This window comes from Anopheles merus, chromosome 2R, assembly GCF_017562075.2.
Source record: "Anopheles merus strain MAF chromosome 2R, AmerM5.1, whole genome shotgun sequence".
Taxonomy (NCBI): Eukaryota; Metazoa; Arthropoda; class Insecta; order Diptera; family Culicidae; genus Anopheles; species Anopheles merus.
The window spans coordinates 19,636,402-19,648,818 of record NC_054082.1 but is presented as its reverse complement, the minus strand read 5'-3'; the positions used below and the strand labels follow the sequence as shown (position 1 = coordinate 19,648,818).

General features: G+C 46.8%; 1 protein-coding gene across 5 annotated transcripts in view; it reads right to left on the bottom strand.

Moving 5' to 3' along the window:
• The window catches only part of LOC121587648 (limbic system-associated membrane protein), a 235,887-nt gene that overhangs the window by 17,511 nt on the left and 205,959 nt on the right, over positions 1–12,417 (bottom strand). For all 5 annotated transcript variants that reach the window (XM_041904617.1, XM_041904615.1, XM_041904614.1 and 2 more), the window contains one exon: positions 6,985–7,082. In XM_041904617.1, coding sequence (XP_041760551.1) covers positions 6,985–7,082 — 98 coding nt within the window. The remainder of the gene's footprint in view (positions 1–6,984; positions 7,083–12,417) is intronic.

The following is a 12,417-nucleotide window of genomic DNA, read 5'->3' as shown; positions in this document are numbered from 1 at the left end:
CTCTCCCTTCTTAGCTTTCCACTTCTGCATCGTCGTTGGTGGAATTGCACACAAGAAAATGCGGAATTTTGTTGCTCGGGGAGGGGCGAAAACACCAACCGAAAGAAAAAAAGAAAAGGGGTGGAAATGGGAAAACTGTCCTCGGAGCGCAGCGTGCGGACACAAATGGAACGTGCGATTCGCATTGTGTGTGTGTGTGTGTGTATGTGTGAAGGTTTTTTTGGTCGATTTTTCATCCCATGTTATCTTCGCACTTTCCATTGTCCTTGAGCCTTGTTCCTTCCTACCATTTCTCTCTCTCGCCCTCCCTCGATCAAACACTTCATGGTCTGTATGGGCAAAAAAAACACACACACACACACACACACAAGCCCACGAAGACGGTTCAAACATTCCAAACTAATTCCTTAATATTTTTTACGTGCTCGGGATACAGTAATAAGCTTCATCTTTGGTTCTTTTCTTCACGCGTTGCTGGTGTGAGTACTCTCTCTCTTTTTTGTTGCTTTTCCTCTTCATCACCATTCTTTTGAATTCCACCGCCGCTGTTGGACGCTGTTCGAACTGTTCGGCAACGAATGGTGAGGGACAGAGGAAGGGATGGCCAAAAAAAAACACGCAACTGTCCCTGGTTTTCCTTTAACTTTTCCGTCCCCGGGGGAAATTTGTAGGATTCGCGCGCGCACGCCACAACTTGTTCCGGGTAAAGTTGTTCGAACAGGGGGTGGGGCGGGAAAAGAAGGTTATTTTTTTTTGCTTCTTAACGCTTCCTTTATTATTATTGATTTGAAATTTTATCACTTTTCACAGCTTCTTTTGCCGATTCGATTCGCTCAGTACAGAGCGCGTTCTAGTGGCGCGGGGATTGACTATCTCCGAGGAGGAGAGGAGTTCTTCTTCTTCTTTATTTCTTATTACAAACCTTCCCACAAAATGATGTTTACCTCTCGCTGTGAGTGTGTGTGTGTGTGTTTTGCCCATTGGTTATTTCCGAAATCCCCCGTTCTGGGGTAACTCGGAGAAAAAAATGGAATGTTTGTATGCTTCTTCGTACCACTGATCGGAATTTGACAAAAAAAGGAGGAACTTTTTCCTATTTTTCACACCACCACGCTTCCAACCCCGCTCTGGTTGTTGCTGGTGATAGCCCGAATCGGTCACGGTGGCCATTCGCCCTTTTTTGTTTTCTTTCCCGCTCTTTTATCGTAATTTTTGTTCGATTGAATTTAGTGTTTCGTTTCCAGCTCGAGAACCTAATCATCTGAGCCCGTCAACAGCAGCAGCACCACCACCACCACTACCGGCAGTGGAATACGGTGCTGCGGGCGATACGAAACGAACCAAACGGTGACGCGATTGCTGATGGTATTGCAGCGATAATGGTTGCCGGCACCACCGATGGCGGGAGTGGGTTGAGGTTTTTCATTCGTTTGTCGCGGTTTATTTTGATGACATTTTTTCTCATCCCCATTTGCCCATTTCCGAATCGTGCGTGGAAAACGATGTGGTAAATTTTACGACGACAGCGTGCGGGAATGTTGATCGCAAGCCAACACTCCGTTTCGTTTTCCCTCCCTCTTCCAGAGGCACTGGCAGGTGATTGGACAACCACATTCCAGATGGCGATAAAGATTGGTGTTGTCTTTTGTGTCGCTTGCTTTCTTTAGTTTATTTGATGCAACACAGCCCAGAAAAAAACGTGGAGAGATAAAATTTGTGAAATATAAAAAAATTAGAAGGAAGGATTCAATTCGGCTCTACAAACCTCATGCCTTTTTCATTGCAATTATTAATGACCGCTACCGATTTGATATTATTTCTACTTTGCTTAACAACACAAATGGTCGAGCGTGAAGTAATGAGCAAACGCTAATGCTTGGAAAGGATGCCAGAAGGCAGACAAAAGCAACGAAAAAAACTCAACATAACTTCCATCCAAACAGCTCAGCTTCGTGATTTAATTAGCGTATATATTTTAAAGGATGCACTCGCCATCAATGACTTCATTATTTGGTTCAACGCCACACGAACCCAGTACGGGCATGCTTCCAAATTCCACCCCTTTTAGCCCAAAAGCATCGACTTCCGCTCGTGTTCAATTTGAGCGAATGCCGTCACGCTAATGGCTATATTCGCTTCACCAACAGACACACACACACACACACACACCGGCTAACGAGTATTGTCGGCGGCAGTAGCAACGAACACACGCCATACCCGGTGCCATCAGCTTAACCAACACACGGAACACATGTTTGCATCCGTCCTGCCAGCGCCGCATAAACGTGTTCTCTATCGCACATCATTATCAGCAACTCATCAGCTGTAATGGCACAGTGCTGGCAATGCCGTGGCGCCACACGTTTGCTTCCAGTGCCCAACGAAGGTGCAACGCAGGCGTTTCGTTGGCGATGGCAGTTCAAGCGAAAAGCTTCCTTCCTTCCTCGGCGGCTTCCTATCTGAGATTGGAGCATCTTGTGCGCTGCTGCTGCTGCTGCTCCTGCTGCTAGGCCGACACTTCATCGTTGCCCGATGATGAACTGGACAATTGGCTTCCTACTCGCAAGATGGAAATGACCCCGACAGCGATGACGGAGAAAGACACACATACACAGATGCTCACAAACACAGCATACATTGATACATTGGTAGAAGCATGAGCAGCGTTTAGGGCGCCCGATGACACGCAGCTGCCAAGCCACGAACCCGACGACCTTTATCGAGCGCATCAGCCACACTTGGCGGAGATATTGGATCGAGGATTATGAAATTAATTTATCAAAACAAAGCAAAACTTTGTTGCCCCCGTTCGATGAACGCTGGGACGGTGGCGTACACATTTGCAGTGCCAGGTCGCTTGTCCGGAAGTGCTTGCTGTGCTTCAAGCGATAGTTAGAAGGAGGCTTGTGCAAAGGCACAATAAAAACTGCTCCACTACTGGGCAGCATAATTGTGGCCGATCGTTCAAGCTGAAGTAGCACCAGCAGGAACTCTGTTATGAATTTTAATTACACTTCAACCACTCCAAACTGTGATGAACTAACCACTGGGGGGAAGGTTTTATTAAAAAAAAACTCTCTCCAAGAAGGACAATGAATATTGTTCACTTTTGCCCGCGTTCATGGCTCTTCTTCGGGATGCTTCCTAACGGCCGGAGTGAATCTGTACAATCCCCTGCCCGCTCTTCCCTTGCTCAGCGAGTGAAGCGTAGCACCAATCACCGCACTGTAACTGAAGTGGGCCCATGATTACATGCGCTTTCGTCGTGCGGACGAACGCTCCTGTTGCATATGCACGCTGTGGCGGCAAGCACCACTCGTACCGTTGTACTGTGCACTCGGCCCGAGCATGTGCTGTACTGGAGTGCGCATCTGCCAACCGTGCGGGGGTCGAAATTGGGGGCGGTGTGGTCCCCTCTCGGGGCCGTAGGTGCACTCCAGTCAAGGGTGAAATTGATGACAAGCACGCACTCGTGGCCGCCCATCAGGAGGAATTTGCAAAACGCAAAGAACCAATTAGAAAATTGAACCCACTCAGCAAAAAAATGTAGCCGGTGAAGAGTGGGTAGTTGATGGTGGGATGACGATGGTGATCACTTATCAGCCGCAATCTACCCACTATCACAGACATACACACAAACACGCACGCATAAGTGGTAAAACATGCATTAATCAAATTGCATCGCTGTGAACCGAAAAGAGAAACACGGTGAGTCAAACTGGTGGGTGAGCACTGGGTGCAGTTTAACGAAGATTCGACGGGAGGATAGAAGGGAGGGGAAGAAAGGGACAGACTAAAAGCATCATAAATTTGGTTGCACCATTAAATGAATTGAAAGAGATCTGTGGCTAACCCGGTTCGGTGTATTTGATCGATGAAACTGAGACAGGCGTTGGGTGTAGCGGTATCTCGCCTTTCCTTCCTTGCTGGCTTCCCAAGGGGGCAGAATGAGCGCGCGCGTGTGTGTGTGCGGCGTTTGCTTTTGCCCAAACTTTTACGATCGATCATCAATTTTTAGAGGTTTGTGTGGGCACGCTTTGTTGTAGGGAATGTAGATGGATAGCTTGGTGGGAAAAGTTCGTTCGTATCGATGGCAGAGCGAAAACAGCTTTTGTTTTGTGTGTTGCTATTTGTTCCTGACGGGGTAACGGTGCAGCAAGACGTTGCTTCCCGGCGTGGGAGTTCTGGCAGAAGGGGTTGAACGTTTTCCAAACTTATCTAGGCAGATCTAGGCACCGTAAATCACTCGGATGCGTTCAATATGATTTACATAATCCTAGCAGCATGTTTTGGTTTGGTTTGTTTTGGTTGGATTGATGAAATGGTGCATCTGCTTTTGCAACGGGGAAAAAACGGGAAAATATGCAACCCTCAGGGCAAGTTTTTCGATGAAGTGTGTGAAGTGGACCGGTTCAGGTTGAAAGTCTTATACAATTTTCGATTCAGAAAGGATGCATTTTTGAATACCAAAATCCGCATCGTTTAATGGCAACCCATCAGTGTTTGGCGTAATATGTCTAGCATTATCCTGTTCATGTTTACATGCAAATTCGACACTGTGCCATCATCGACGTCTAAGTTTGCTTATGAAGCGTAAAAATTAAAATTCAATTTTCTGCTGCCTTCCCATGTGCAGGTGCACCCTAATGGGATTGGCTTCGGATGGCGCATGTGGAAGTTATGTCTGCTGATCCCAGCCACGCTCCATCTCACGCTTACGCCCGTTCTCATGGATATCGGGTTTTCCACGAAATCAAGATGCCCTATGTCCAGTTTCCGATTAGGAAAAGTGAATCGAATTTCGTGCAATCGGGCCTTCGAACGAAGAAATTGCAACTGAAAGGGGATCATCGTTTAAGTAAAAAAAAAAAACACACACACGCTCACACACACGCGCCGTTCGTTTCGATCAGTGAGGAGAAGCATTGGAGGCACTGAATTGATCCGAATCCGGGACGAATTGTGAATAAAACTGAAACTAAAAGAGCAAACATGTTAACAGCGAATGGATCTCCATCCCCTAGGTCCTCGTAAATTGAATTATCCTTTGGCAAAAGTTTTCTCACCGAGCTAACTCACTTGCTGCCCCCAGCGGGTGCTTTTCCGTAGAAGAAATGATGATGATTTTCAACTTGCCTCTCCATTTGTTTTTTTTACGAGACGATCGGCTTTACTGAAAGCTTTACTTTCTGCGTTACTTGTGTTTGTGTCTGGGTGTTTGTACACCGTCAAAAGGTAGGCCCAAAACAAAAGCAGCCCGGCTGGGTGTAAAGTAGCTCGGGCTGTGCCGGTTTTCGCACGCCATGGGACAGAGCAACCGAACCGTGCCAACCGATGAAAGTCTGTTTTCACACGCAAGCTGAAGACCGTAGCATGAAAGCATGCACACACACACACACACACACACAAAGCGGAAGAGCATGAAAGCCCCAGAACCTTGGTCGAAACCTCTGGCCGATTTCATGCTGTGACCGATTGATCCACCTCAAGTGGGCTCTCTAGTTTGATTACACCTGGCTGGCCGAGTGCGAAAGGGTCATCGGTGAACCGGTGAGCAAGAATTGGAATACGACGAAAAAGGATACTCACTGGTCCAGGATAGTAGGTCTAGCATTTGCTGTACAGCCGAGCTCGTGACAAAAATACAAAGCGGAACCACACCATTTGTTTCTCCACCAAAGCTCCACCAATCGGGACTGGTTGCAGGACTACTAGGTGACTGTAGCAGGACAAGGTGTTTTGCCATTTGCTTTCATCATCAGCATAAAGTGCTTCCATGTTCATTCACGCAGAGGAAAGGGTAGTGGAGAGCTTACCTCCACAAGCGTCCATGATCGGTTTGCTGTTTCATTCACGCGCGCACATCACAACCCGTCACCACGCGTGACGTGATCGTCAGGCGAAGAGTTTTGTCCCCCGGAAAGCGTGGCCAAAGAAAGCTCATTGGTGTTGGGAGCAGAGTTTTGTTGCTGTTATTGTTTACGCCTGCAAGCCTGCGATGTACGGATACTGACTGTTGCCAGGTGGTAACAGGTAATATGGTCGGTGTGTGTGTGTGCGCTATTGAACCGGCCGTTGGGCTGGATATGGGTTAGCAATTTTGTTTTATCCACTAAAATGGCAATTTTATGTTTGCAAGGAGGGCGGCCAAAAGGAAGGTCCAACAGTGAGAATAGATGTGTGTGTGTGTGTAGGCCAAATAAAGTGGCACAAAACAGTACCTGCGAGCAACAGTACACACGAATGACCAGGCGTCTCCATGCGTCTCCATGTGGGGACAGCAGCAGCCGAAACGAAGCTGCTGAATGGCCCTCCTTTGCGATAAAAAAAAAGCTAGAGCCAGGAAAGTGAAAAAGACCGATAGACGAGTTTTGCACCGGGAGTGCGATGAATTTCAATGAATATTGCCACACTTAACCCTTCGCACCGCTTACAGGTCCCGCGCCTGTGCGATTATTGGCTGCGTTCAATCTTGTTCTGCAACCTCAAAAGACCAGCGCCGTTGCCGGCTCCTCGTGCTGGAGAACTGCTTTTTGATGATTAATGCTCACATCCACTTATACCTCTCCACTGTGCACAACGTGAGCGTGAGTATGCACGTGAGCGGGCAACGTGTGTGTGCGTGTGTGGGAACGTTTTTCGAAAACCGGTAGAGTCGGTCGTAACGAATTTAAACTCTCACTTGTTGCCCTCGGCTTTTACCTTTTCCGAGCGGCAGATGATACTCCCCGGCTACCCATTGCTGCTTCGTCTCAGCAGGTTCGGTTCGGCCAGCTACGTAATTCTAATTTGATAAATGCTACGTGACTTATTTCATTAAACTGTGGCGAGAGGTAGTATGGGAGGAAAAAAACGGAATAAAACACTTCCCTCACACAGCCACCGGACACACAGGCTGAGGTTTGCTGTTATCAACTCGGCACTAGCACACGATGGCGATTGCGAGAAGCGTAGCGTAAGAGATGGTGAAACGAAAAAACTTACCGTCGGTTGCGGATCAGCATGCACGATACATTCGAGCTGCGCTTCGAATCCCTCCCCCGAATGGATCCACGACTTTTCCACACTGATGTCGGGCGGATCTGGAATGAAATTCGAAAACGGGGAGAGTGGTGGTTAAAACACATTCACGTTAGCAAGTGGTCACGTTGAAAAAGTGGGCTGAGTGGCTGGGTGGCAGGAAGAGCGTAAAAATCAATCAATCAGTTTTCTCCACTCGCTTTCGGGTAATGGTGCGCGCGCGCGCTTTGGTTACACTAGATGAAATTGGCTGCCCAATAAAACATACCGATTTTAATCAAGCGCTATTTCAGTGATGGACGTGTCGACGTATCGATTTGATTGAAAAGAGGGAGGGAGTGAGTGAAGTGTGGGACCACTTTTGCTCGAAAGAGAGCACAGCAAATGGGAAAGGATTTATGGTATTTTGGTGAAGTAGCCCCGAACTGCGGCTCGCTTCATTTCGTCGACCGGTCGAACGAAATTGAGCGCTCTGTCGAAAAACACTGTGTGTTGGTGCATTGAGAAAATAAAGCCAGCAGCGCATGCATTGTGTTGAATAATGTTTTATTAAATGCATCATTATACCGTGTACCTTTCCCGTCAGCTGTGCATCAGCTTTGCGCAGTTCAAATGATGAATTGAAAACGAAAAGATTAATATGGCTTATAGAAGCGACACGGAAGAAAAAAAAAAACAAACCCGCACACAAGCACACCAACACAATTGATTTTTTTTTTCTGTAGCGGAAAACCACACCAGCTTTTAAAACTGAACTCTGCGGTAACGGTGGTGTGGTAAGTGACCAGCTGGCGTCATCATAAAGTGGCACACACACACACACACACACACACACATACACACACTGGTACAACCAAATCATCATTCGTCAACCAGGGGCGGCGAATGATTAAATACGCTCGCAGCGGTTGGCCGCTCGCGTGTGGCTACGAGTGATGGAATCGATTTTATTTATAAATATTTCGATTAAATCAACCACCAGTTCGTCGTTGCATAGGCGCGGTAGCATTGCCGTAGAGGCCCCGTAAACAGTCACTACCACTCGAAGGTTAAATAACAACACAAAGAGTATCGAGTACGGCGGGAAGGTTATACAAAACGTGCGATTTAATTGTTTTTTGTTTTTTTAATTTCGTTTGTATTCTTGTATGAATTCAGATCATGTAAGAATATTTTGAGGGCACAAATAATATCAATGATGCAAAATTATACGTCTTTAAAGGACGGTTTACGTTAGCACAAGAAGTGTTAACAATACGGTTAGTAAAAAGCCGCAATACTTAAAAAAATAAAGGACGGTTTAATTTTGAAGTCAGAGTTGATATTTCAGAAAACAAGGTTTTTTTTTTAAATTCTACCAAATATAAAAACAACTTAGTCCATGACACCATTTTCATTCAGATCAAATTTGTTTTCTTTTCGTGCTTCTAGTACAAGTGAATGGAAGGTCTCGCCTACCTTCATTTTCTTTTGCTATTTTCTAAACATTAGTTCTTGACCTCAGCTTAAGTGGTTCCTTTTTGTTAATTTGAATCATAAACAAAAAACAGAAAGGAAAGAACCATTTAGATGGATAATTTTCCTCTAGTTTCTAAACTTCTTTCTTTTTCCTTACGTATTTGTTTGGCAACACTCTTTGCTTTTTGTACCATTATCTTAGTGGTTACCCATTCATCTGACTTGCTTTGTAAGTAATCGAATGTAATGTCTCAGGAGTAATTAAAAAAACAAGTTACTACGTCGTGTATAACGACGTGTATTTTGGTCAATTTTTACCTAAACGGGGATCGTTATACACGCTAAAATACGGTATGTTGTTGCTAAACTAAAAGCAAAGAAAACAAAACCATTTTGTTCCAAAAAAGAAACCCCCAACACTGATCACAGTAGCTGGTCTTTAATGCATTTTTACCGCGTGTAAGAAAGGTAAACCCGTTAATCATGAACCTAGTAAGTTAAATTACTGTTTTATTTTCCAAAATCACAATACGGAATGCAAATTGTCGTCTAGCGATTGCTTCTTTGGGCTGTTTCTGATTGATTCACCCTCAAGCACGCCGAAGCCATCAATTGCGATGAAATGTTGTGAAACAGTCCCCGCACACACCCTTTCCCTCCCTTATCGCTTGAGATGCATTTCGGAAAAGTGTACCCTCGGGACAAATTGTCCAGCGATTGACCATACGCGCAATTGTGTATTGTTTGTGACCATATGTGTGTGCGTGGTCCCGTGTGCACCGCGTTGAGATTCGCGAAATCCCTTACCCAGCCCACATACAACCACCCCTTCCAGAGTAGCCACTCAGGGTGGGTTCATTATCGCTGAAGCGATTGGCACGGGTGGCGGGTGGCGAGTGTGGTGGAGCTGATTATTTTGCCAACGATTTTCGCGCGGAACGACCAGTTTTCACCTGAACCCGAGGCTCTATGTGGGGGGGGGGGGGTTCTGGCGCAAACGAGACTGCGGCCGAGTGGTTTCGACGCTGGTCACCGCAGCCAGCCGCTGCCACCGTCCAGATTCAGATAAATAAATGATATGCATCCGCGTGGGCCCCGCGATGCCACGGCCAATCATGCCGTCGGGCCGGAAGCGATTGGAGAGCACCGTACAGGGCACAGGGCACAGTGAGCGGAAGGAATGGATGAAAAATTAAATCTCACACACGGAGGGATACATACACACACACACACACGCACAACGGGCTCAACCGGAACCGGGTTTGAAATCACCTGCACCTGGAAAAGGAGCACGGGAAAGGGTCGACTGGGAAATGGGAAATGCACACCAAACTGGACGCGCGCACTGCCCGCACTGTGCCGCGCTGAGTTTCGCAATTTGGTGCTGAATATTTTATACCCCTGTGCCGCCGCGATTGGCGCGAGTCGATTGTCTAATCCGATCAGTGCCTACGGTGGCCGGGAATCCGGCTACGGCAGCTATCGTATCGTATCGATGTGGTAAATTTAATTAGCGCATTCTCGGTAACTCCGCCGGTCGCGGGCGCAGGGGCACAGCCGAGCCGAGGCGTGCCAAGCGTGACCCACTGGCGCTGGAACGGTGTGCTGCAAGTGGCAAAAAGGACCAGGTCAAACGTTAAATTGTTTGATTTAAGGAGCCACCGGCGTTCGCTCGGTGCGAGACATGTCGAATGAGGGGCGCGTTGTGGTCTGGGCACTGATCGGAAGCTACACAACCCGTTCACATGCATCCGGGGTTGATCGGATCGGAGCGCACAAATACACGCTCCCATTTGCCGGAAGGAATGTTTGTCGAAGCAGGCGAACCGTGACAAATGTTGGCGTGGCGTGTATGTGCTCTAGCGAGTGTTTGAACAAATGCACCAGGGGAGCATGTGCATACCCTACGCCGGCTGAAAGCATCGAATGGCGGGCAAGACCGCCCGACGCACTGTTCCAACTAATAAGCGCAAATATTCTTTCACATTCTGCTAAATGGATGGCGTAGAAAAACTGTTGAAACCCCTTCAGTATTTTCGTGTGGTGTGTGTGTGTGTGTGTGTGTGTGTGTGTATGTGTCAATCATTTCAGGGCGGTGCAATGACGGCTGCATTCGTACAACGATGCACGAAACTCAATTAGACTGATGGTTGAGTCCCCCGCCGGCGTTCTTGCACAAACATGCGATGCTTTGTTTAACATTTAGCCAGTCAGCCAGTCAGTCGTAATGAGAACACGTTGCCGGGGGATGGCGGGGGGGGGGGTTGTTGAGATTGTTTGGAATTGGCGAGTGAAGAGGTGAAAAGTCATATTAGCAAAGTGCAGCATCCGCACTAAGCGGAAAGTCGCTTCGGGCGATGAGCGTTGTGTGCGTTCTGCATAATGCGGGGCAGGCAGCAAACGTAGGGCGCGTTCAGCATCGGGCAAATGCAAATTTATTCTCCTCCGGCTGGCGTTCGTAGAATCTGACGTATTGTTAATTTCAGTGAGTGTGAGCTGAACGGACGAGATTATTTATTTGATGGAAAGGATTTCATTGGACATTGGGTACAAAAGTTTAAGGACGGTAGCGGGTTGAAAATGTTTCAACAAGATTGGCTTGAAAAACTCGTCTGCCTGTTCAATGTACAGGTAGTCCCCAAAACACGCGGTACATCTTATACAGGGATTCGAAAATGTGCGATTTTTTAGGATTGAAAGTGATTTTAGTCAATTGTGCTGATTTTACACATCAATTGTAAAATGTAGAATTAATTAGCTTACGGTCGAATTTTATGAATCTTTCAAGAGCATATTTCGGGACCAACCTGTTCCTTCAATGCTCGTCATCTTAACGGATTTAAAGTCACGTTCAATCGCATCATGTGAAGCCAACATCAAAGCAGAATAATTACTTAAAGTCGGCTGTCAGAACAGATTGAATGCATTAAATTGAATCAATCGATTGCAAACATAAAGAAGACTTGAGTCGATTCCAGTCAACTCAGGGCGACTCAAATTCTCGGCTAAACTAGTGGTTCCTGCGGAAGACTCCGGGTGAATTCGATTGCCAAATTCGATCGGCTGTGACTCCGAATGACTCAGATTCCTAACGACCCCGACTCACGATGACTCCGGTCCGTGCTGATTGGACCTACCTTCCGGAGTCGGATTGGAATCCGATCGGAGTCTACTCAGGATTTTAACCAACTTTACCCATCATCATTTTTTTTACGCCTGATGGGAGGTTTCGAAGTGACTTTGAAGAATTGACAGTCAAATCTTGAGAATCAAATAAAACTATATTTGAATGGTGAAAACAGCTGACAACTAATTAAACCGTTCAAGCCGTCAGGTCGGCCTCGTGGGACAGTCGTCATCTCGTACGACCTAACACGGGTTCAAGCGCCAGATAAACTGTGCCTCCATACATAGGATCAAGCATCCTGCTATGGGTAATGAAAAAGTCACTGAAAACCTCCAGGCCTTGACCGACCGAGAAGTTGAAATCGTCACGTTTATTAAAGGGTTTTGTTATGTAGTGTACTGATGAAAAAAAAAATCCATTTATTAATTTCATGTAGATGAACGTCACTGTGGATGTAGAGCTAACAAGCAATACCACGCTACCAGCGATGGATGCTTTGCAACATGGCCTCACTCGCAAGATCCAATTATGCCCGATCGTAACGCTTTCATTTCCTTTACTACTAACCATCCTGCCCTACCATCATGGTTGCACCAGCGGTCAACGAAGCGACCAAACATGCCGGTAATGTAATATATTTTAATGTATACGCTCTAGTTTCCGCTTCCATCGCTCCGCATCGGCGGATAAAGCGACTAACCCGACGAGTACGAGCTGGACGAGCACATTGTACTGTCGGAAAGCTCATCGCTGTCCCATCGCGCCTGGCACCGTCGCTTCCTTCAGCACGGAGCGGAACAGTGCTTGAAAGC